The sequence below is a fragment of the Rosa chinensis genome, chromosome 1, assembly GCF_002994745.2.
Source record: "Rosa chinensis cultivar Old Blush chromosome 1, RchiOBHm-V2, whole genome shotgun sequence".
NCBI classification, from domain to species: Eukaryota; Viridiplantae; Streptophyta; class Magnoliopsida; order Rosales; family Rosaceae; genus Rosa; species Rosa chinensis.
Window position 1 is genome coordinate 37,057,766 of NC_037088.1, and position 23,507 is coordinate 37,081,272.

The 23,507-nt window shown below is 36.9% G+C and overlaps 1 protein-coding gene and 1 long non-coding RNA gene across 3 annotated transcripts; one reads left to right on the forward strand and one right to left on the reverse strand.

Moving 5' to 3' along the window:
- Window positions 1–2,286: 2,286 nt before the first annotated feature.
- LOC112178928 (metacaspase-1) lies at window positions 2,287–5,475 on the reverse strand. Its single transcript, XM_024317207.2, has 5 exons — window positions 4,897–5,475; window positions 3,221–3,551; window positions 2,980–3,100; window positions 2,675–2,890; window positions 2,287–2,464 (listed from the first exon to the last, which is right to left on the reverse strand). Exons 1-5 carry the CDS (start codon window positions 5,303–5,305, stop codon window positions 2,405–2,407), a joined length of 1,137 nt encoding a protein of 378 aa, XP_024172975.1. The 5' UTR covers window positions 5,306–5,475; the 3' UTR covers window positions 2,287–2,404.
- A 2,001-nt stretch (window positions 5,476–7,476) lies between these two features.
- On the forward strand, window positions 7,477–9,880 carry LOC112181618. 2 transcript variants are annotated; one of them, XR_002929005.2, is made up of 3 exons: window positions 7,477–8,213; window positions 8,878–8,951; window positions 9,717–9,880. It is a non-coding gene; the product is annotated as an uncharacterized LOC112181618 (long non-coding RNA). The 2 variants fall into 2 exon arrangements; XR_005804785.1 differs by having other exon boundaries at window positions 8,878–9,880.
- Window positions 9,881–23,507: the final 13,627 nt, after the last annotated feature.

A 23,507-nucleotide genomic window follows, 5' to 3' on the forward strand; every position in this document is an offset into this window, starting at 1 on the left:
ATATTGATAATACTTAGCCAAACGAAGTGTGGGAGTCTACGAGGGGCGGTTCCTAACCACGAGGGTTTATTTGTAAAATCATTTCTTTTTTTTTTAGAACATTTATATAAATCATTAAAAAGTAGCTTGTGATATATAAATACTAGTCTGTTAAAGGAAAAACACATTATGTGCCTTCATCAAAGTGACTGATGAAGAGGGAATCAAGGAATTAGCGATTACCATCAATCAGCAAGGATTACGGATCAATCAGCATTTAATGTCATCATTATAATTGATATTTCCGTTGTAATTCTCTCCCTATATAAAGGGACTATGAAATGAAATAAGTAGACCAATTCCAATTCTCATTTTACTTTTACACGTTATCAGCACACTCAGAGCCAATAATTAAGCAAAAAAAAAAAAAAACCAAAAACCCTAGTTTCGAAAAAAAAAAAAAATATCTCTGCCGTCAACCCCCACCGGGCCTCCTCCCCGCCTTCTGCTTGCATGTCCTCACCTCATGCATATACACATCAACCCGCACAGCGGCGCCTAGCCACCCCCCCCCCCCCCCCCCCCCAGTAGCCAAAGCCTAGCACCACACCACGTTTAGGCCCGCCTTGCAGACCCAGCCCCGCGTCAGTCCACCACAAGCAGCAACTTGGATTGTCTGCAAACCAAAAGGAAAAGAGGAGGAAGAAAAGAAGAAAAAAAACAAAGAGAAAAAAAGTGACTCGGCCCAAAGAAAAAAAAAAAAAGAAGGGACCCGGCCCAGAAAAAAAAAAAACAACAAAAAAAAAAAGAAAAAAGAAAAAAGAAAAAAAAACCTGGTCCAAAAGAAAAAATAGCAGGCCCCTACGGCCCAGAAAGAAAAAAAAACATTAAAAAAGAAAAAACAACAAGGCCCACTGCTGAAAAGAAGAGAGGAAGAGGCCCAGTTTTCTCAAACCCAAAAACATCGCTACGCACGCCTGCATCAACGCGTAGGTGCGCTAGGATCGTTTTATTTTCTCGAAACCAAGTATGTTCTCTTTTATTTATTTAATTTCATACTATGGTATATTTAATTATTTATAATTATAACTTTTGAGCATGTTTAGTTAGATAATTTTGATTCTTTTAAGCATGCCTTGTTATTTATGTTTTATATGATTATGTTTAAGCATGTTTAATTATGCTATGGTTTATACTTTATTTTGAACATGCCATATATATTTTTTGTTATATATTATTTATGCAATTTTGAGCATGTTTTGTGAATTTTATTTATGCTTATATAATTATTTCTAAGCATGTATATTATACTATTGTTTATATTTTATTTTACGCATGATATATTATTGCTATTATTATGTGTAACAAATATTTCGTTGTATATTTGTGAATTTTGAGCATGCCATGTACTTTATTTTTCTATATGCTATGTTTTATTTATTATTACATGTGCTATGGTTATTTTTAGAATGCAACATATAAATTCCATTTTGTCATGATAATGAAAATTTATGCGCATTATACATACACACTTACAGTGATAAAGTATTTTCACATAGCATCGAAAGAAAAAATGTGACCATTACGAATCTTGGTCTTGAAATCTAATTCATATTTCTGGAAAGGGAAAATCGTCCATACAATATCTGACATTTTCCCCATTCTAAACTTCAACATCTCACGTTCAGAAAATATCAGAACGGTACCTAAGTTTTTGACCCTGACCGAAGATTGGTACCTGATGCCGTTAGCTCCGTTACAAAAACTGACGGCTAGCATATTTTGATCATTAAATGACCAATTTACCCTTTAGTTTTTGTTTTCTTTATTTTTTTCATATAATAAAAAAAATTCTATTATTTTTGAAAAATTATTTAAATTTTTGATTTGTCAAATTTTATCTTTCGAGATACTGAAAAATTATATTTTGTCAATATAATCTAAAGTTCCTAAAGCGATATTAAACCACATCAATAATCTAGACAACCGGTCCATTGAGGCATTGAACTGAAAAGACTCAATAGAGAGACATGAAACATGAGCAAATTTCGGTAAAACTTGATCACTGGACTTGGCCCAACTTGAGAATAAAAGTGTGAAATGAGTTCAAATTAAGAATCATTAATTTGTATGTTCCCCGTCAGCTACTCTATCATTTTGTTAAGACCAGAAAAGTAACAAGTAAACAAAGTACTTCACAAATTCATATACTGGGATTTCAGATGCAAATCCTGTTTCAACAAAAACGTCTTAGGAACAGAGGACAGTTATACCAAAGGTAGGGAGCAGTACAAACAAGAGTAATCCTATCGATGGCAAACATAAATTTATTACTCATCAAGTTGTTTCACAATTAACTAAAGCCCAAAATACATATTTAGAGATATAATGAAGTGCATGTTGATCTGTGTAGACAGATAAAAGATCATAGGGCAAAAGGTTTCGTGTACACATCGAATGGCTCGCAGGCAGTTAATTGAGGCTCCTGTAACAAGCAAAACAAAATGACAAGAAATTGCAATTGTTAAGGAAAAATAAATATATGAGAATCGAAATTAACCAGATGCTTATAAACTAATGAGACTCATTTAATTTGCAGATGAAGCTTGTTTTTATTTAGAAAGCCCATGGTGATATAACGACGACTATCATCAAATTTCAACAGCAACACAAAGAATGTTGTGCAAGCCAATACCTGTCTTAGCCTACCACCACCAACACTTCCACCTATTAGAAGCATGCCGGCAAGAGATGTAACAGCACCACCACTACCACCACCAGCAGAACCCATACTTCGAATGGTACTACGCATAGAATTGAGTAAGCACCCATATGTGGCTGCCTGTCCATGCTCGATTGCTTGGATAAAGCAGAAAGTCATGGCACCTGTTGATGTGATCTTGGATAGAGCCTGTACCCCAAAAAGCATCAATCAGATGTTGTGGAAATTGAAGCTATAAACATTACTGAACTCGAAATTTTTTTTTTTGTCAAACTTACTGATGTTTCCGCAGACGTTTGATAGTCATCACAACCACTGATAGATATAACTTCTCCACCACTTGTTCCTTTCCATACGCCTGATGGAGGGCGATGATCCTCCCACACATATATTCCACCCCTAAATCAACAAGGGATATCCACATATAGAAATCTTATTTTAGACAAGGACGTACTATTCAAGTAGGTAGACATAGAAAGCGAAGCAAGAGATGCATAACTTCATATTACACCCACTAACATGTTCATTCTGCAAAGGAATGGCAAATCCAGTATGGTGCCACTATGACAAGAATCTATAATTGCATGAAGCTTGACCCCATGTGGAATGGGCCTAACAATTGCTGCATTTATCTCATCATCATCAATCATACCCTGGGTTTCGAAGTCAAGGGGACAAAGGGTTTCATCATATCCATCAACTTCATCACCATCATAATCCAACTGCCGTGAACCATGACCAGAGTAGTGAAACACAAGGGAGTCACCTGGTTGGCATCCTTGTACAAGCCAATCTAATGCCATTCTAATGTTGTTTTTATATGGAATCTTATATGGGTGAGTTTCTTCTTCTGCAGTACAAAATATGTAAAGAATTAACAGTATAAATGTTAGAAAATAAGAATACAAAATACAATTTGCCAAAGGCTATTTACTTTTGCTTCGAATTTGCTAAATGATTCGCAACAAGACAAATTTGCAATCATTTTCTTTGAGATGGCCTGATATATATATATATAGTTTTTCTGTGTCATTTGGTTACCAGAAGAGGATAATTTCATACTAGAAGGGGAAAGGTTATTAGGAAGCTTCTCTATTTCGAGGTGAAGACATATTTTGAAAGAAATGACACACCAGATGATTACCCCTTTTGTCAATTCCTGATGATGAACAGACTGAAGAACACGACAAAATTTATTTGAGTGATTAAAGTACTTGCAAGTTGCAACTATAAATGACAATAACCAAGGGATGCAATATCGTCCTGCAAGTACTGAAGCAGTGTGCCTACTAGTCTTGACATAAACTAGGCCAGCTCTAGTTTTTCTGTAAGTTACCTTGCAGGACAGCATTAAGTCAAATATAATTTGTTGCAATAGTACGCAACACTTAACCATTCACTTGTCTTGTTCGTAAAATAACCATTGCCCTCCCAAGGGAGTAGAAGTTCAACATGGGATAACAGAACAAAAATGGAATTAAGAAGTTAGGCAGTCCCCAGCTCAGATACAACTACTTCATAAAAACAGAGTACTGACCCCTGCGGCCCTGCTGTTTCAATGGAATTTACATATTGCTGGCCAATAAAGTTTTATAGATCCACCCGACCACCCTTGACTGTAGGGGGTTCCTGTTTAGTGTAAAGCTCAGCATAAGAAATTCATAAAGTCCCAAAAGCCTAAAGAAAACCCCCATTCGTGATATAATCATCAAGTCACCAACAAAATTGTCATATGCCACACGGTATGTATGGCTAATTATTGGTAAAAGACTTGTTCATCTAGCAAGCTAGAAGATGGAACTGTTAAACATCCATCAACTGATTTTTTTTTAATTTTCTTCAAAGATGACATAAAAAATGATGATTGAACAAGCCATCAGATCAGTAGTCAGCTACATTTAGGCACTGGTAATTAGCTTACCAAATATGATGAAAATCACCCATAAATTCATCACACTTCTACTCTTATCTTCTCCGATAACTAAACCATTAGCTTTCCTATATACAACATTTACTTACCAAGATATCCAACTGCATTTCCCATCTAAACTGTCTCCTCTTAAAAACTACCCTAGAGCTTCGAACAGCTCCGTTTCTCAAGTCTCAACCTTTATATGGTCTAAAGAGTCCAGCATAACACTAAAATATAAAACTATATATAACAAGCAATGTTCATTAACATGAACGATCCATACCAGTGAGCATGCAAATGGAATCTTCTGGAAACTTGAACTTGCTCATGAGGAGATACCGCATGTTTTTGGCGTCATTGATGCAACCTTTGAGCTCATGCCTCGAGTACCTATACGATATCCCGCAGATCACCGCCTTCTTCGGCCTGTGCACGTTCGGCGGAGGTCCTGGTGAGCTGTGGGAGAAGCCGGCGTGTGGTGGTGGGTTTATAGGGACATAGTAGGGTACAGCACTATAAGGGGAGCGGGGGAAGCCCGGAGAGGCGACGCGGGTACTGGCATAGCAGCGGCCGCAGCGGACGGATGTGCCGACGATGTATATCGGACTTACAGAAGGCAGCTGGATTTGGGTCTGGCAATAGCAACAGTCGACCACTAGTAGTCGTTGGCCTCCATAATTGCTCATCATCATGGAATCTGGAGAAGTGCATGCAGGAGTTGAATGTTTGAAAGTAACGATTTTTGAGACGAACAGAGAGAAATAGATACTGGGGACATGAACTGGTGCATACGATGCTGGGAATCAAATTCTTCTTATCCAATTCATATTGATAATGAAACCGACAACAACTGCGATGCGGGGCCGTATCTATGGCGGCCGGCATAGTTGTAGACCTTTAAATATTGACCGTTGGTCACATTTTGATTATATTCTTCTTCTTCTTTTTTTTTTCTTTTTTGTCGAAGGGTTGAATCAATTAAGAAGGCACATGGCCATAACAACAGTACAAGGGATACAGCCCAATAGAGTCAAATTGCCAAAACAAGCAAAGGTTAGAGAAATCAAAAGTAAAGAAACGAACAGTTGAAAACAGAAAGCGAAAGCAAAAGCAAAAGAAGAGAAAAGAAGGAAAACATTTTGAATATATTAAAGGTCAATCTTTGATTTATATATTTGCGTTCAAAATTGTCGGATCTTGTGAAATTCTTTCAATGTGCTGACCAAGCTCCATTACAAGGCATAGAATATGATGTCCAGTTGTCTAATAAAAATAGGGTCAATAACATTGGGAAAGGAAATGAATCATTTTCTTTTCCATTGGGAAAGTGGATTCTAGGTGGGTTGGGGAAATCATTTTTCACCTTTTTTTTTCCTTTATATTGGGAAGCATTTTCCCTTTCATTGTCACTCCCAAACACAGGAAATGAATGATTTTCCCAATGCCCAAAATATGTGAAACAAACATAGCCATAAGGCAATTTTTGAATTTTTTTTTTAGGCATAAGGCCACCTACGATTTTTTTCCCTTATACGGCCACTAAGTGTTAAATTTTGGATATAAAAATTAACATATTTACTTAAATGTCACTTGAATAAAAAGTTAACAATCATTATCTCTCTTCTCTCCGGTAAGGTCTCTGACCGACCTCCAGCGTGTCTCAGGCAAAACTCTGGCCAACCCCAACGACTTCAGTCGAATTCCGGCGAGGTTTCCGACGACTATAAAAGCTACTATCACAAGTAACAAAAGCTACTCTTGTGAAATTTTCAGCAATCTCCGGCGAGGTCACGAAAAGCTACTCTCACCAGCAACAAAAACTACTGTTACCAACAAAAGTTACGTTCCTCAAAACTAAAAGTACTGTCACCAACACCAGAAAATTACTCTCACCAGTAACAAAAGTTGCTCTCACAATCACCAAAAGCTACTCTCATCAACACCAAAAGCTATAACCAAGCAGAACAAAAACTACTCTTAGAGACTGAGATCTCAGATACTAACAAACCTATAGAAATGTAAAATATACAACAAAAAGAAAAATGCTACTGCAACAGAGAAAAAAAATCATATTCAATAATGCAAAAAGTATGTAGGGTTCAGCAATAATATAAATATGTAAAAAAAACTATTTCCATAGTTGTAAAAATCCACTACAATAGTTGTGAAAATCTATTACAATAGTTGTATAAAGCTACTATCAATGTTGTAATGCTACTGTCATTTTTCAGATGGCCTCCGTTGAAGTTTCTTGTTGTTAAGCTCTACCACACTACATGAACCATAAGCATTATTTTGCCACCTATAGCACCAAACTTAATTTCAACATTTCTTGGTTGGTCGAATGATCTATTGGTCAATGGAGACTTCACTACTCAAATTCACATGATTTTCGGAATCAACCACTGCCAATGCAAAAGGCAAGAATTCTACAAGAACAAATATACAACAAAATATTAATATTTTAAATGCAAACTAAAAACAGCAGTGTCCCGCTGCACAACAAACATGGTTGTAATACCCCGAAAATTTAATTTAATTTCCAATGACATTTTGGAAATGATTTCGTGGTCATGGGCACAAGTACGAAGCTTGGAGGAGTTGTGGAAGTGGTTCGAACGATTTTATTTTCGAAAACGAACGTTATTTAGGGGATCTCAAAAAGTGACTTTTTATAAGTTTAAAATTTGGGAAAAATTCTTTCATGAAAGTTGTAGAGCTCGTCGATACGATTGCGTGGATATGCGGAACGCAAAAATTGGAGTTTGTATGAATTAGTTATGATTTTTTGAAAACGTTTCCAATTTAGTATAAAGCTTCCATTTTCGGAAATTTCCGAAAATAATTTCAGAAATTTCCAAAAATGGAAAAAGGGCTGCAGATTTTCTCCCGAAGCCGGAAATCGCCTCCAAACTTCCACCGGCCATATCTTCCTCCTCCGGCCACCAATCCTCACCAAACTTCTTCCATTGGCTTTGTATGGTCCTTGCACACCTGTGTGTGGCAGACTTTCACGGCGGCGCGGCCTATAACGGCAGCGGCAAGCTTGTTCCGATTTGAGTTCGATTTTGAGTCAACGCCGAGTTCTCCACCCTCCGGCCACCAAAACCCAAGATCCATAGCTTCCTGAACTCGTCTAAACCTTCTGATCATCATCCCAGAAGGATCACACCTGGAGTGACCGGTTTCAAGTTCGTCGGAGCTCGCCCCGATTTAGATCGAAAACCACCTTCAAATCCGGATATCTCTAGTTACAGACCACCTCTTCCTATTATTCTTGAGTTGGTGAACTCAGATTGAAGTTCTGAACAACTTTCATGAAGGGATCGAAGCTAGTTGTTGAAGTTTTTACGTGGAACGGAGCTCTCGCCGGTTTCTGGAATTTTTCCGGCCACCGAGATTTTCGATCAAGATATCTCGGGCTGTAGAGCATCGTTTTGATTGATTCTTGAACCAGTGAGTTCGCCTGGAGGTTATTAACAACTCTCCAGAAGGGATCGAGGCCTGATATTGAAGTTTTTACGTCGAAATCATAGCTCGCCGGTTTCTGCAATACTCGCCGGTTTCTGGAAAATTTCCGGCCAAGTTCAACTGTTCTAGGTAAATTTCGACCACTTCCGTTCATTTTCATACTTCTTGCTAGTTAGGAAAGTGGTTGGGCTTGATGAGATGAAGAGGAGTAGCCTGACCCCGACACCATTGGCTGTGGTCGGCGGCGGCTCTGCCCTAACTCCGGCGGCCCTTTTCCGGCCACCTCCGGGGGTCAAAAATGTGATTTCTTTACATTTTTAGATTCTACATTTCAATACGATCGTTTGCATATATAATTCATAATTTTTGGATATCGTATGATTTAGTTATGAATTTTACAATTTCGATCAATTTCGATTGTTCGATTAATGATCTGTGAAGATCGGACCGTCCGATGGACCTTGTGTGGTCATGGGTGAAGATCCGACCATTGGATCTTCGTATAATTGTGAAATAGTGATTCGGAGTGCGATTGGTGAGAATCCGACCGTCAGATTTTCATAAAATTTTGTGGAGATGTTTATAAGGAAGATTCAGGAAGATCCGACCGTTGGATCTTTGTGATAATTTTGGAGGATGATCCTAAGGATGATCTATGAGGATCCGATCGTTGGATCATCATATAATTTCGATCCGACCGTTGGATCATCGTTTAATTTAGAATCCGACCGTTGGATTTCCGTATATGTGTGGTTTATGATTGATTTGCTAAGTTAAGATCGTATCTGATTAGGTGATTGACGATTGAGTTGGCGGACGATTGCGAATCGTATTTTGAGCTGTTAAGAAGACGCAGCGGGATTAGAGGTGAGTAAACCGCACATGGTTCATTTACTAACCGAAGTTCTAAATATTTATGTTTATTTGTGGAAATTGTTTTGAATTAAATAATTGTTTTGAAAAATATGAACTCGATCGACTACGGGTCATAGGGCTACGGCTCACAGGTAAGAAAATGATTTTAAGTATAAAAAGGAATTTATTGTTTTATTGTACGAGATCTATATTTGGTATTAATAGGCATTCCTGCGTGAATGTCTATGTACATATATTATTTACGTGAAAAATATATATGTATTGATGGATTTTGTTGAGAATCAATAAATTGTTGATTTATTGAGATATATTGATCTGTGGAGATCAATAGGTCACGGGGGTGACCATGGCATCTATTAGTGAACCACGCTCTTGTAGCGGGCCGGTGGTTACTAATAGTATTAAATCATGAACCACGCTCTCGCGCCGGGCCGGTGGTTACTATCAGTTAGAGTTCTAGTCTGTCTGCCAAATGTTGAGTGATCTTATGAGGGTAATGCGGAGTTACTTGTGACTCATAAGTGTGTGTGTGTATATATATATATATATATATATATATATATATGTGAGAGTGAGAAAGTGAAGTGGTTTTGTGGTGGTCGTTGTGATTGTGATGTTTCTACATTTCTATGCTTGAGTTAAAGGAAATGTATTTTAAATAAATCAACAGTTCATTCTTGTTTACTCATACGAGCTGTCAAAAGCTTACCGGGTTTGGTGTTGTTGCAATCCCGGTACACTATTCAAATTGTGTAGCGGGTAATTCTGCAGGTCAGGAGAATCAGGGCTGTGATCGTGCGGGTTAGAGTATTTGTTATAGATTTACAGAAATTGTATTAGTGAGGTGAGTTAAGCTCATTGAGCCTTACAATTTGATTGGTGAGAGTGTGCTGTAATAAATAACTTGAGGATTTTGTTTATTGTATTATTGAGAGGTGAGAAGTGTGGTTGTTTGTGAGAAAAAAAAATTCAGGACGTTATTTGTAATTGTAATTATTCATGTTTCGGATTTGAATTGGTTATTCAAAATTCGGGGCGTGACAATGGTACTCTTAATCAACCAGATAATCAAAATCAAACAATCTAAAATGCTACTAACATAGGTACAGAAAGCTACTATGACATATGTACAAAGGTACTGGACCAGTAATAAAATGCTACTGACATAGATTCCGATTGCAACAAAATTTGTTGATTATCATGTTGATAGTGTAACACAAACCTCAAACAAGAAATGCTAAAGATACAAAATCACAAACAAAAAGAAAACTGAATTTCATATAAAATCCTGATTTTTCGATTTGATATGCTATTGGCAAAAGATAACATGAAATCAATCAAAATGCAAATAGAAAAGCTATTGACATCAGTTTTGAAATATACTAACATAGGTATAGAAAGCTACTATCACTGTTTTTGAAAACCACTATAACAGTTATAGAAAGCTACTTACTTGAAATCAATTACCAAACAGAAAAGTTAATGACATCAGCTTGAAAGGGTACTAACAAAGGCATAGAAAGATACTACCACTATTTGTAAAAGCAACTATAGAAGACTGATGAAATCAATTAAAAAGAAAACAAAAAATATACTGACATCAACTTGAAAATATACTAATTAAGATAAGCATAGAAAACTACTATCACTGTGTTGTAAAACCACTACAATAGTTATAGAGAGTTGCTGACTGCAATGAAATTTTTTTGGAAAAATTTCAATTTACTATACCCTGTACTTTGCACTCAACATCATGTCAGTCACTCCCTTTTCAATTTGATCAACAACACCCTGCACTTTCAATTTCAATCAACCGTGTCCAATTTTTACTGTTCCGTCCAAATCGAACGTTAAGCGATGACCTGGCAACGACCAACTGATTCAGTGGGCCCATTTAAAGGGATAAATTTGACATTTCACACAATTTTCCTATAAAAAAAAAGGAAAAAAAATTGGATCGAATGAGCTTAAATTTTGGAAGATGACGATGACTGGTCAAAGATGGAAGATTGTAGCTTGCCCAATTACTTTGCATCAGAAACTGATGGGATGCTAAATTCCGAGCAGAAACATTAAAATTGATGCATACCCACAAATAATAACACTTCTAATATCAGATTGGTCGGCAAACACTGTTAACTGAAATCAAAAGATTTCTGGGACCAAAACTAAGAAGAATCGGTTTCAACTCAAGAGCAGCAAAAACAACCTGATTTTCAGCTTCTTTTTCAAAAACCAACAGCTTGTGGACTTCAACGAAACCCCAAACCAAATTCTACTCAAGACTGTTGCTTTCACTCACCAAACACAAACCAAAACAAAATCTTGCATTCATAAGAAGATAAGAAAAACAAACAACAAAATTATGGAACAAACGTGCTAAAATCCAAAACCAAAAAGCTCAAAATTGAACTAAGAAAGGCAGCAAGATAGAGATAAAGAAACTTAATTTACTCAGACCCATCAGTGAAATCAGCGCCACCATCTTCTTGATCAATTGGGTCTTGTTCTTGCCTCACCATTTGCTGCTGTGACGTCAGCAAGCGATTGAGGCCATCAACAACTAGAAAGAAGCTCTGGTACAGGTCCTGATCGGCCACTGGAACATCATTGAGCATAGGGACGTCACCTATCTTGATTGTATTGATAATAAACCTTCTTCAAAAGTCGGTAGCAGCTTCTGGACCATGTGCTCCCTGAAAATCACTGAGTAATCGGAGCTGTTCCTTTAGTAGTCTTTGACGGCAATGAAAACTATCAGCGTCGTATTCTGGTTGAACCCAATCATTTGGGCATCAAGAAACATGTCCATGATCGAACAACCTTCAAACCTTAGCAGATCTGCAACCGACCCAAAAGGGCGGTGTGGCTGACCCTAAACTCCAGCAATCGGAGCCAGCACCGAAGCTTCATCAGCCTCCAAGAAAGACAAGTTAAAGAACCGATCGATGGTGTATATCATCATCGACTCCATTGTCCAAAAAGAAATTTGGGTCGACTCGAACATGATTGATCGACGAATAGCCTCTTGAAGCCGGAGATGAAGTCATAATCAGTGTGTAATTTGGGAGAAGAGTTTGGATTTGTGAAGAAGACATGTCTAAACTGAGAGAGAGGAGAAAGACCTTGGAGAGGTCCGGCAAGGCCAAGGTATTGATCTGAGGGTCGAGGGAGAGGAGGTGGGTGGAGATGGAGGAATGGAGCTCTGAGCAGATTTTTAGGGTCATTCGATCCAAATTTTTTTTTTAGGAAAATTGTGTGAAATGTCAAATTTATCCCTTTAAGTGGGCCCACTGAATTAGTTGGTCATTGTCAAGTCATCGCTTAACATTCGATTTGGACGGAACAGTAAAAATTGGACACGATTGATTGAAATTGAAAGTGCAGGGGTGTTGTTGATCAAATTGAAAGGGGAGGGACTGACATGATGTTGAGTACAAAGTACAGGGTAGTAAACTGAAATTTTTCAATTTTTTTTTTTTAGAAGAACAAGACATGACAAAAGTGTGAATGATAACACATGAATCTAAACTCTATCAACTAGATTAGTAGCTTCTAGTTTTGGACATGAATGACAACACAGAGTAACTAACAAAAATGCACAATAAGTTTGTTTGACAATGATAGTAGTTTTTCAAAAATATCCTAGTAGAATTACCAAACAGTACTAGTAACTTTTTTGCAGTATATCAGTTATCTAGAAAAAAACTAGAGAAACCAGTAATAGGTTTGTTTGACAGTAATAGATGCCAACATGGATTATGGGGGAGTCATTCACCATTTGCAGTGGAGACAATGTCTAATCCTTGGTATTCATTGGTGATATAGTTTGTCACTCCATATATCATCAAAGTCTTTACAAACTGAGATCATCATAAGACAATTATTCAATCCAGACCTTCCAACTATGAAACCTGTTCTTTCAATGAGTACCCAACTAAGAATGAGCAAACGGGGGATTCCCCCGCACCCCCCGCCCCTACCCTCCCCCCGCCTCAAGTTTCCCCTGTGCCCCCGTTCCCCATATGGGGATATTTTCAAATGGGGGATTCCCTGCCCCACCCTTGCAGGGAATGGGTTCCCCATCCCCGCCCCCGCATTTGCCATTTTCTCTATGTGAACTTTTTTGGTTTTCTATTTTGAAATTTTTTATTTTCTATCTTTTAAAAAAAAATTTCCTTTCTTTTTTTGACAAAAAATAATTCACAAATCACAATTATACGACAATCCAACGGTAGTATCCTCACAGATCACCTAGAGGATCATCTTTACCGATTTATATGATGATCCAACGGTCGGATTCTCACGGATCGCCCTTAGGATCATCTTCTCAAAATTATACGAAGATCCAACGGTCAGATCCTCACGGATCACCTAGAGGATCATCTTTACCGATTTATACGATGATCCAACGGTCAGATCCTCACGAATCGCCTTTAGGTTCATCCTCACAAAATTATATGACGATCCAACGGTCGGATCCTAACGGATCACCTTTTGAATCATCCTTTCACAATTATATGAAGATCCAACGGTCGGATCCTCACGGATCACCCTTAGGATCATCCACTCAAAATTATGTGAAGATCCAATGGTTGGATCGTCCGAGATCACCTTTAGAATCATCCTCACAAAATTATACGACGATCCAACGGTTGAATCCTCACGGATCTTCTTTTGAATCGTCTTTTCACAATTATACGAAAATCCAATTGTCGGATCCTCATGAGGAATAAGAAAAATTATAAAAATGCCCAGGTTGAAAAAAAAAAAAAAAATGGGGAACCCGCATGGGTAATGGGAAACCCCACCCCCGCACATGTGATGGGGAACCCCGCTGTAGACCCCCGTACTTTTATTTATTTACTTATTTTATTTTAATTTGTAGTATAACGTATGGAATTACGTATTCGTAAGGTACACAAGTATTCGCGTTTAGGTTAAGACTTTGAGGCCATTTTAAAGGATTAAGAAATTAGAAAAAAAATCCAATTTGGGTCTAGAAAAGTATTTTTAAAGTATCGAGGCTTAGGACAAGCCCGAAAATTTTTTCCGAAAGGATTCGGTGAAGTGTCGGAGAAATAAGGATGTTTGATGATGTATTTTCGGAGTGGGCTTAAGGAAAATTAAGGGAAAAATAAAATGGAGCAGCCCAAGCCCACTTGGCCCAAACGGAGGGGCGAATTAGACTTTTGACAATTAAATTTGGGAGAGGTATTTAAAGAACACATTCTCCAAACCCTAGCCACTCCACCTTATTTTTCAGGTAAGGTGAGCTGTCCCTTCCTTGTTAGAGGCTTTTCGATATATGTGGAATGCTCTAGTATGATATTATGTTGCCTGCAAGTATTTTTGGTTGTTCATTAGTCGATGCCTCGTGATACTTGTGTTTTCATAACTGATAATTGTTGATTGCAAAAACCGAGGCTAGACTTACATGTTGAGATACTGTACCCTTTGTATGTTTATGTTTGTGACCTGAAAGTGAATGGGACCTAGACGTGTAGATTCCTAGGGATCCCATGGTGTCGATAACCGTGAACCTCCATAGGGGGCTGTGCTCCTATGTTTGTCGTGGAAAGGTGAGTACAGACAGTGAACCAGTCATAGGAGACTCAGAGCCAGGAAATGGACACTTTCGCTACTTGTAGCCATAAAGACTATAGAGTAGTTGGCCGGTTCTCGAAGGATGACGAACCAGGTCGGTCACCGATTTATTTTAGTTTAGCCGGCAGGTAAGTATCTCGGAGCTCCAAGTTGTGTGAAGCATGCTGCATATGATTTCCTGAAATGAAACAACTGTGATTGTTTTTGTTTGCATTTGTTTTACTTGATTTTACAAATGCGCGCAATCTATATTCTAGTAGTTATGTTTTACCTATTAGTTTTCAAACCTAACTAAGGTTGGGTCGGCCCCTATTGGGCTAGCGAGGACGAAATGCTCACCCCTACATTTCAGGTTACAATGAGGTCATTCCGGACGATTTGGATTAGAAGTGGGTCGTTGGCCGAGTCCGTGTGTTGCTGTTCCTGTTGCTTGAAGTTCTTCCCTTTGTTATTCCATTAATTTACTCGTTTTTCATTCCATGTTGAACTCTGTGAGGTCTGCCTACCTGGGAGCGCGTCTCACCCCTTTGTTATATTGTTATTGTTGAACTCCTTTCATTTCTGTTATGATGTAAGCCCTAAGGCTCCATAGTGCACTTGCCCACTTTATTTTTAAGCATTTCCAGACTTGTTCATTTGAGTGTTGGGTTGTTGATTTAAAGTCTTTTCTTAAAAGTTTTTCTTGGTCTCCTATTTTCTAAAAATTGTATTTTCAAAAAGGCCTTGTAGTATTAAGTTGGTAGGTCTACGGTATGTCGACGACGTATCGAGCTCCTATTGGCTTAATATTACGGCGCTGTGGTATACCCATTCGGGTCGCCAAACCCGCCCCCGCCCCCCTTGACAAATGCGGGGAAAACCAGCGGGTACCCCGCCCCCACCCCCATTTGCTCATTCCTATACCCCAACCAACTAGATTGGTTCATCAGGTACTGCAATAAAATAGAAAAAACCAAAAACAAATTATATTTATGAAACATAGAACATGGAGTAGGAATATAAGAAACCAATCCTACAGACGACATCATGTTGTCTATGCAAAATTTCCTTTTCAGAGCCTGACATCAATCTAATAATATAGGAAAGCAATCCTCCTGACCACAAAAGCAAAAAATGCAAACCAACATCACTAACATCATGAACCTAGCTACAGCAATAGCTTCTATGCTTCTATGCCTCACTTACATTGTATCATAAGTTTGACTAAACAAAGCAAACTAAAAGAAGTGATCATTGAATTATTACCAGCTTTGGTCATGCCAATACCACTGTCAATGATTGAGAGCGTATTGTTGTGTATGATGAAAAGCTCCAGTTAAGCATCAAGCTTGTTCTTCTCCGTAAGGCTTTCAAATCAAATTTTCTGCAAAGCCTACACAAACCCAATCACATCCTATCAATCTCAAATTCAATTCCCAACCAATAAACCAATAATCTGAAAACAACTCTAGGATTAATGCAATTATAATCGGACATTACAAATTGAGAAAGCCAAATTATGTAATAGAGAGAGAGAGAGAGAGAGAGAGAGAGAGAGAGAGAGAGAGAGAGAGAGAGAGAGAGAGAGAGAGAGAGCGAGCAATTACATCAGAGGAATTGCTGATGAGTTCATGAAGGAAAATCTCCTTGTTGTTGTAGAAGGTGTTGCTTGTTGCTACCGTGGTTTGAATTTGAAATTGAATTAGCCAAGAGGCCTTGGTTGCCGTCGCCCATGCTCTCTCTACTAAACCAAAACAACCACCGGCTACTTCGGTCTCCGATCTTCTTCGTTCATCATTCCACCAAGTCGATCGGCATCATGACGAACACTGGCAATCCCCTGCCGTCCCAATATGCTTCGTCCCAAGCTAAGAGGTGTCTGAGTGGTGGAGAATCAGTGCCATCGATGAGTCCACCAAGTTGACCTGCACTGTGACAAAGGTTGCCGTTGTCAGGCAAGACCAAGTTGAGAGAGAGAGAGAGAGAGAGAGAGAGAGAGAGAGAGAGAGAGAGAGAGAGAGAATGCGATTTCTATTTGAATCAAATAGGCTCCATCAGAGAAGATAAGAGAGATCTGAGGCAAAATAGGCATAGCACAAAAAGAAGCTGACGTTTTTGGGCTCCAAAGTGACCTTATAACTAATTAAAGTTTCAAAATGACACTAGTGAGTAATTTTTTATAAAAAAAAAAATACTAGCTCCACGCATGACACATGCTCTGCATGTGCAAGTTTTTTTTTTTTTTTTTAGAAAATAATAAAGAAAACGGTTATTGCAGGCATAAGATCATGGGAAGAAAAGTGGATTGTGGCTTTTTTTTTGTTTATTTTTTTAATAAAAATATATTTTGCAAATGTCATAATTGTCCTTATAATTTTGTGCAAGTATTTTTTTTTTTTTACAGAAAATAAGAAAGAAAACGGTTATTGTAGGCATAAGATCATGGGAGAGAAAAGTGGATTGTGGCTTTTTTTTTTGTCTATTTTTTTAATAAAAATATATTTTGTAAATGTCATAATTGTCCTTGTAATTTAATTAACTCTCAAAGTTTTTTAATCTTTTGGGGTTATTTCTGTCAAAATTATTGATTTTAGGTAACAAACTCTCTTCTCTTAATGATAGTATAGATATTCCTATCTTACAGTGAAGGTCAAAAAACATTATCGCGCACGTTTTACTTTTTTTTTTTTTTTTTCCTGGTGTTAATGTTTTTTTTTTTAATATTTTAAGAATATAGATAATTTCATTACTTATTCATAGTCAGAAGGCACATACATCAATTTTTTGTTTTAAACCACGCATAAATGGCACAAGCTACCAAACAAACTGACAAGTGCCCTAATTGAAAAAACAAGTTTAGCTCTCTTATTCAAAGACAAACGAGCCTATTAAAGGACTAAAATATTTACTAACCTAACTCTCATAACAGTAAAACTAGTCGCCTTCAGACCTCAATTAGTGTACAACTAGAGAAACTAAAAGTAAGTAGACAAATAGCAAAAATCCATTTATTAGGCAAATAAAACTAAGATCCAATCAAATTAGGATAAGGTTCAGGCCCAAGAAGTCTCTAACCTTAGCTCAATTTAATGCACCAAATCCAGACAACCCAAGCTTACTAAAAAATCCTAGCACAGGCACTAGCAAACCAATCGTTGCCGCCGTCACCATATTAGCTAGAATCACCTCTATTATAGACAACTACAGCCGCAGCTTCACTATCCCCGTTAAGCAATGAGAAATCAGCCTCCCTATACCAACACCAATACCAATCAAGTAGATGGTCCACGTCTCCACCGCAGTTAAGAGCACTAGCCACCACGTCAAGCCTAATTGCAGAAAAGGTATAAGCAATCCAGACCTTCAATGTGTATCCTCGAACATCGCAACACCAATTGCCAAAAATCTTCCAAACTCTGCTGAGGTCCAAACCATGAATGGAGTAACAAGATTGCAGGAGTGGAGTGGGAGAGTAGAGAAGGTAGATTGACTTGATGATGGATGATAGCCTAAAAGAGCATCAATGAGTTTCCGGATTTCGAGAGAAATCAAGCCTAGAAACAGCACCAAACGCACTAGAGAAAGAGTAAGAACTCTGCCTAAGGTCCACCTTCTTCTTGCCCGTGTGAATATGATTGAATAGAAACATTTTTATTCTATTCTTAATTCTTTCATGTCACTTTTGGTGTTTTGTTTTCATTTGCCTTTTAGTCATTCTATATTTCTACGATATTCTTGGCCATTATTCCCCATTTCATTTTATTTTTCTTTCTATTTTTTTTTTAGGCTTAGAATTAGTTTTAAGTCCAAACACCATGACCTATTTTGAATGTAATTCGGATAAATTTTTTTGTTAATTGCGGTTTAGTGACTAGGCATCCACATCAGTTTACTTTCCTATATCAACATGATGAGTCAACTTCTACTTTTTCACATACCGAATTTACCCATGACAATATTACTCAAAACAATCAATAATTTATGAGTCACTTAATTGAGAGTTAATGTTATTTTTCAATTAATTTGGTATTCATAAAAACCATACCAATTATAATATGTTATCAGCACAACAAAATCCTTAATTGATGCATCCTCATTAAAAAAAAATAACTTAAGTAAAATTATCATACCTTACCATCATTTTTCTACACTACACACACACACACTAGCCCCTTAATTCACATGTCAATTGACTTTTATTTTAATTTTCTTAAATTAAAAAAGTTATCTCTCCTGATTTTAGGAAAGTTTCTCCTTTTTTCGTGGGAGGTATTGCAATTTTTTGAAATATGATATAGTCAATTGACTATCCTATCCTTATCTAGAAATAATTTATTTATTAATACCTATATTATGTGAGGGCATATATGGTAGTTCAAAATTTTAACCACTCCCTCAAGAATTGGCTTAATTATATAAGAAGATATATATATATATATATATATATATATATATCTTGTCTCTTTTTTTCTTCTTTATTCCCATCGCTTTCTTCTTGTTTTTACACCTTCATTATAGAATTGTCATGTTGTTCAACTTCATTATACAATCAAATAGATATTTCATATGGGAATTTGTAAGAAGGTTTTGATCCATCTAAAGAGGTAATATTTTACCTTGTGCATATCTACCTTTGCACCTTAAGATAAATCGTACAAATGAGAGATATTTTGGAAAGTGAGATGCATTTTTCATATCTTAAGCGAAAAGCAAGTTGCTATGGTTTTTTTTTTTTTCCGCACCTTTTAATTAGGAACAATGTTAAAACTAAGTTGCAATTTTTTCATTACTTTGTGCATAGATATGTTTGCAATTTTGATACCTAGTATAGAGGTAATTTCTTAAGGGGAAAAGCAAGATGCAACGATTTTTTTTTCCTACCTTCTTATTAGGAACCATGTTTAAACTACCTTGCTCTTTTTTCATTACCTTTTTCTTCTTCTTTTTTTAGAATGCTTTTTTCATTACCTTGTGCATAAAAATTGCACTTTCATACCTATTACAAAGGTAGAGTAGTGTTGGTTTCTTTTTCTCTACCTATTAAGTAGGAATAATTTTAAAACACGACCATGGACTAGTCCATTACTATATCTCTAAGTTTGTTGTGTCAACGACGCTACTTAGTTTGTCTTATTTTTTTTTTTTTTTTGACTCTATGATATACTAGCCCCTTAACACGTGCTCCGCACATGTCAATTTGCTTTTATTTTTAATTTTAAAAAGTTACAGCAATTTCTCTTCTAATTTTGTGGAACCTTCTCCTTTTTTCATGGGATGTATTGCAATTTTTTCAAATATGATACAGTTAATTGACTGTCTTATCCTCATATAGAAATAATTTATTTTTTAACATCTATATTATGTGAGGGTATATATGGTACTTCAAAAATTTAATCATTCCCTCAAGAATTGGTTTAATTATATAAGATATACAATAATTGTGTTGATAATTTATTGACCTTTCATGTAGGTATATATGATATGTTTATATAGATTTAGCTGCCATATGATTTATTATAATTTTCTTGAGTAGATTTTAGGAATTTGAAATTCAAAATTTAAATATTTAAACTGAAAACAAAGTCCCCAAATTATGAGATTTTGATTTGTTTCCTTTATTTACCTTGAAGGGCAAAATGGACAATGAAAAAATTGGTTGGACCGCAATTAAAAATAAAAAAAATGGCCAGACTACAATAAAAATTGATGTAGCAAATTGAACCTTAATTAAAATACCTCTTATGAATATAAAGATTTATGTAACCAACATAGAGATCTATCGACATGAATCTTGTTGGCAACGTACTGGTGCATGTGGATGGGTATCTGTCACGCCCCTGATTTTTAACATAACAAAAAAATCGATATATAATCTCATAATTATACATGCGCGATCATTTAGCCATCAATGCAAAATACATGGAGGCATCTTCCCTTTACAGCAAGTACATATTGATGCCCTGAACCCATAACTTCAAATATTGACCCACTCGACAGAGTCACATATTACACAACTTACGAATTAAATTGTCATCACAAAATAAAATGTAAATGCTCCTCAGAGCTTACTACATAGCGGAAGTCATAACAATGGCAAAGCCAACAAAATTTGCTTCCTACCCAGTCAGCTACCAACAAGCTACCTCAGCTTCAGTCACGATTACCTTGACCTACAAGATTAACCCCTACACCATAGAATGGTGCACCGGGTTTCCACACACAAAACCCGGTAAGCTTATGAAAGAAAGCTCGTATATATGAGTAACTCATGAACATCAATCAATAACTCACACACATCACATTAAGGAAAACATGCAACCATGATTCCTTCTAACCTTCCATATCATTTCCATTGAAAGGACAACATAAGTCACCGCTGTGACAATACTCTATTTGCTAACTTAACCATCAAGAAACAATTCAAGTCTCGTCTAGATGATAAAAGAAGAATACTCTCAAAACCCTCCTTTAAACTACATACTTATGAGTCTCCAGCAACCTCGACTGTTACCCCCATAAGCTATAATATCAGACAGACTAGAATTCTGACTGAAATTGTAACCACTCGTCCGGCCAAGGACGTGATTACCCATTCTTGCCTTGGTCACCATCTGTGACAAAATCATATGAATTGAAACTCTGACAATTCAATATGCAATTCCCCCAAATCACAACAAAAGTCACACCGTGACAAAATCATAATAATTGAAACGTACTCTGACAATTAAATATGATACACAAGTCCTCCCTGGACATTTAAAAGAAAGAATCCCCAAAAGTCTCTTTTAAAAACACGTACTCATGAGCATCAGATAGCTCCCCGCTACCCCCCATGATGTACCAACAACAATTCAGTCCAACCTAGACAAAACAACACATCAACACACACCTCAATCATATCTATCGTTAACCTAACAAATAGAATATGATTCACAAGTCCTCTCAGGACATTTAAAAGAAAGAATCACCGAAACTCTCTTTTAAAAACATGTACTCATGAGCATCAGATAGCTCCCCGCTACCCCCCATGATGTACCAACAACAGACTAGAGCTCTAACTGAGCGTAACCACTCGTCCGGCCAAAGGCGTGATTCCCCAATTCCTTGCCTCGGTCAGCATCTGCGACCTGTCACCATCTGTCACATATGATCTTTAGACCCCGTCTGGTCTTAGAATCAACCGTTAAGTAGGTCACACCCGACCTAGAAACGTTACAAACATCTAATTTCGGCTTTCCCAATCCCTGCTCACCATTTGTGACCCTTGGTACAAGGACCAATACATTTAAAATGAGTCACGCTTGACTCAAAAATGTAACATCAAGCTCAATACTTTTCAAACAATAGAAAACATCTTTTTCCATAATATTGTTTCCTGAAAAGTCACATTCAACAATAATATGAACACCATCATGCATATTATTCATCACACATCATCCACAAGAGTATATATATATTTCACATAAATATATATATATACACACACACACACACACACATAGTCATTCGCTCAGGAATGCCTATTAATAACAACTATAGTTTGCAGTTAAATAATTAACGCCAAAACAATAATGGTAACTCTGTTCATAAATGAACATTGTGAGATTACTCACCTCGAAACTCCCGCTGCGTCTTCAATACATAACAAAGCAGCCAATCCACAAAATAACCGTCCAAAGTACTTCGTCAAGTACCTCACAAGCTTTGGTTTTTTGCTCAATCCGAGTTGAACCGATTTCCACGTAAATCAATCCAAACAACCACCACAGATCGATCAGGGAGTCTTCTCTTAACTCAACCAAGGAAGCATGAAGCCACGAATTCACTGGAGCTGTGTTTTCCTACCGGGTTCGAATACACCGAACTCTGCCTCCTTCTAGTGCCATCACCGCCGCGAATCGCCGCTAGAGGACACCACAGGGAGGAGCGGACGGCAATGACGAACTTATCTGGAAAGTTTCGTCACCGGAGACTGCCGGAGCTCGCAGGAAAAGCAGGGTCGGGTTTCCGGGTTCGGGTCGGGTCAATCGCGGGTGAGGAGAGAGAACGGAGCGTTTCTGGTTTCCGGAAAAGGAAAATGGAAAATGGAAATAGTAAGTTTCCGAAAATGGAAACTCCTATTTATAGAACTTTCCCAAAACTTCAAACGTTCATAACTTTCACATACGAACTCCGATTTCGCGTTCCATATGTCCATGAACTTGTATTGACGCGCTCTACAACTTTCTTAAAGGAAGTTTTCGGAGAATCTCAATGTATCCAAAGTCAACCTTAGTAACCTCCCTAAAATCATACTTTCCAAATAAAAATTCGTCCAAAACACTTCCGCTCCATCCCCGAGCCATGAAACCGTCCAAACCTCTAATTAAATTCCAAAAAATTCTCGGAAAATAATTACGAATTTCGGGGGCATCACAGTATCATATTCTTAGCTTACTCGAGAAGCTAACTAATTAATATAAGGAAGAGAGTTTCTATTGGGACCTTCAAATCTGCTCACTTGACCTCACTCTATTATGAATTATTAAATGACATATATAACCTACTATAAAATGATAATTAAGGACAATAATTATACCAAAAAATATTATGTTTATTTTATGTAGACTTTCTAATTCAATAATATTAGATTGTATTTCTTATTATTTTCCTTATCTATTTTCATTTTCCAATTTCACTACTCATTAAAACATTCATATATATTTAATAAGAATTAAAAATATGATTAAGATCATGTGACATAAAAATGTATGATATATATGTTGAACGCATATTGGTGAGGGAAAACAAAATAAATTCTCTTATGATTTATGATCTAAATCTAAGTCAATCCATTATATTTGTTAAAAAAAAAAAATAGCATTTAAAATAATATATATATTTAAATAATTAATCATGTGGTACGAAAAATTCAGAAAAAAATAAACATTAAAAAACAAATGATTTTTTTTTTGAGAATAT

What these genes read in the sequence shown, in the direction of transcription:
- LOC112178928 (XM_024317207.2), bottom strand. Translation starts at nt 5,305, where the DNA reads ATGATGATGAGCAATTATGGAGGCCAACGACTACTAGTGGTCGACTGT. An exon ending in TTCCATTTGCATGCTCACTG is followed by an intron (nt 3,552 to 4,896) that starts GTATGGATCGTT and finishes TTTGTACTGCAG; the next exon opens with AAGAAGAAACTCACCCATAT. An exon ending in GTGGTGGTAGGCTAAGACAG is followed by an intron (nt 2,465 to 2,674) that starts GTATTGGCTTGC and finishes TGCTTGTTACAG; the next exon opens with GAGCCTCAATTAACTGCCTG.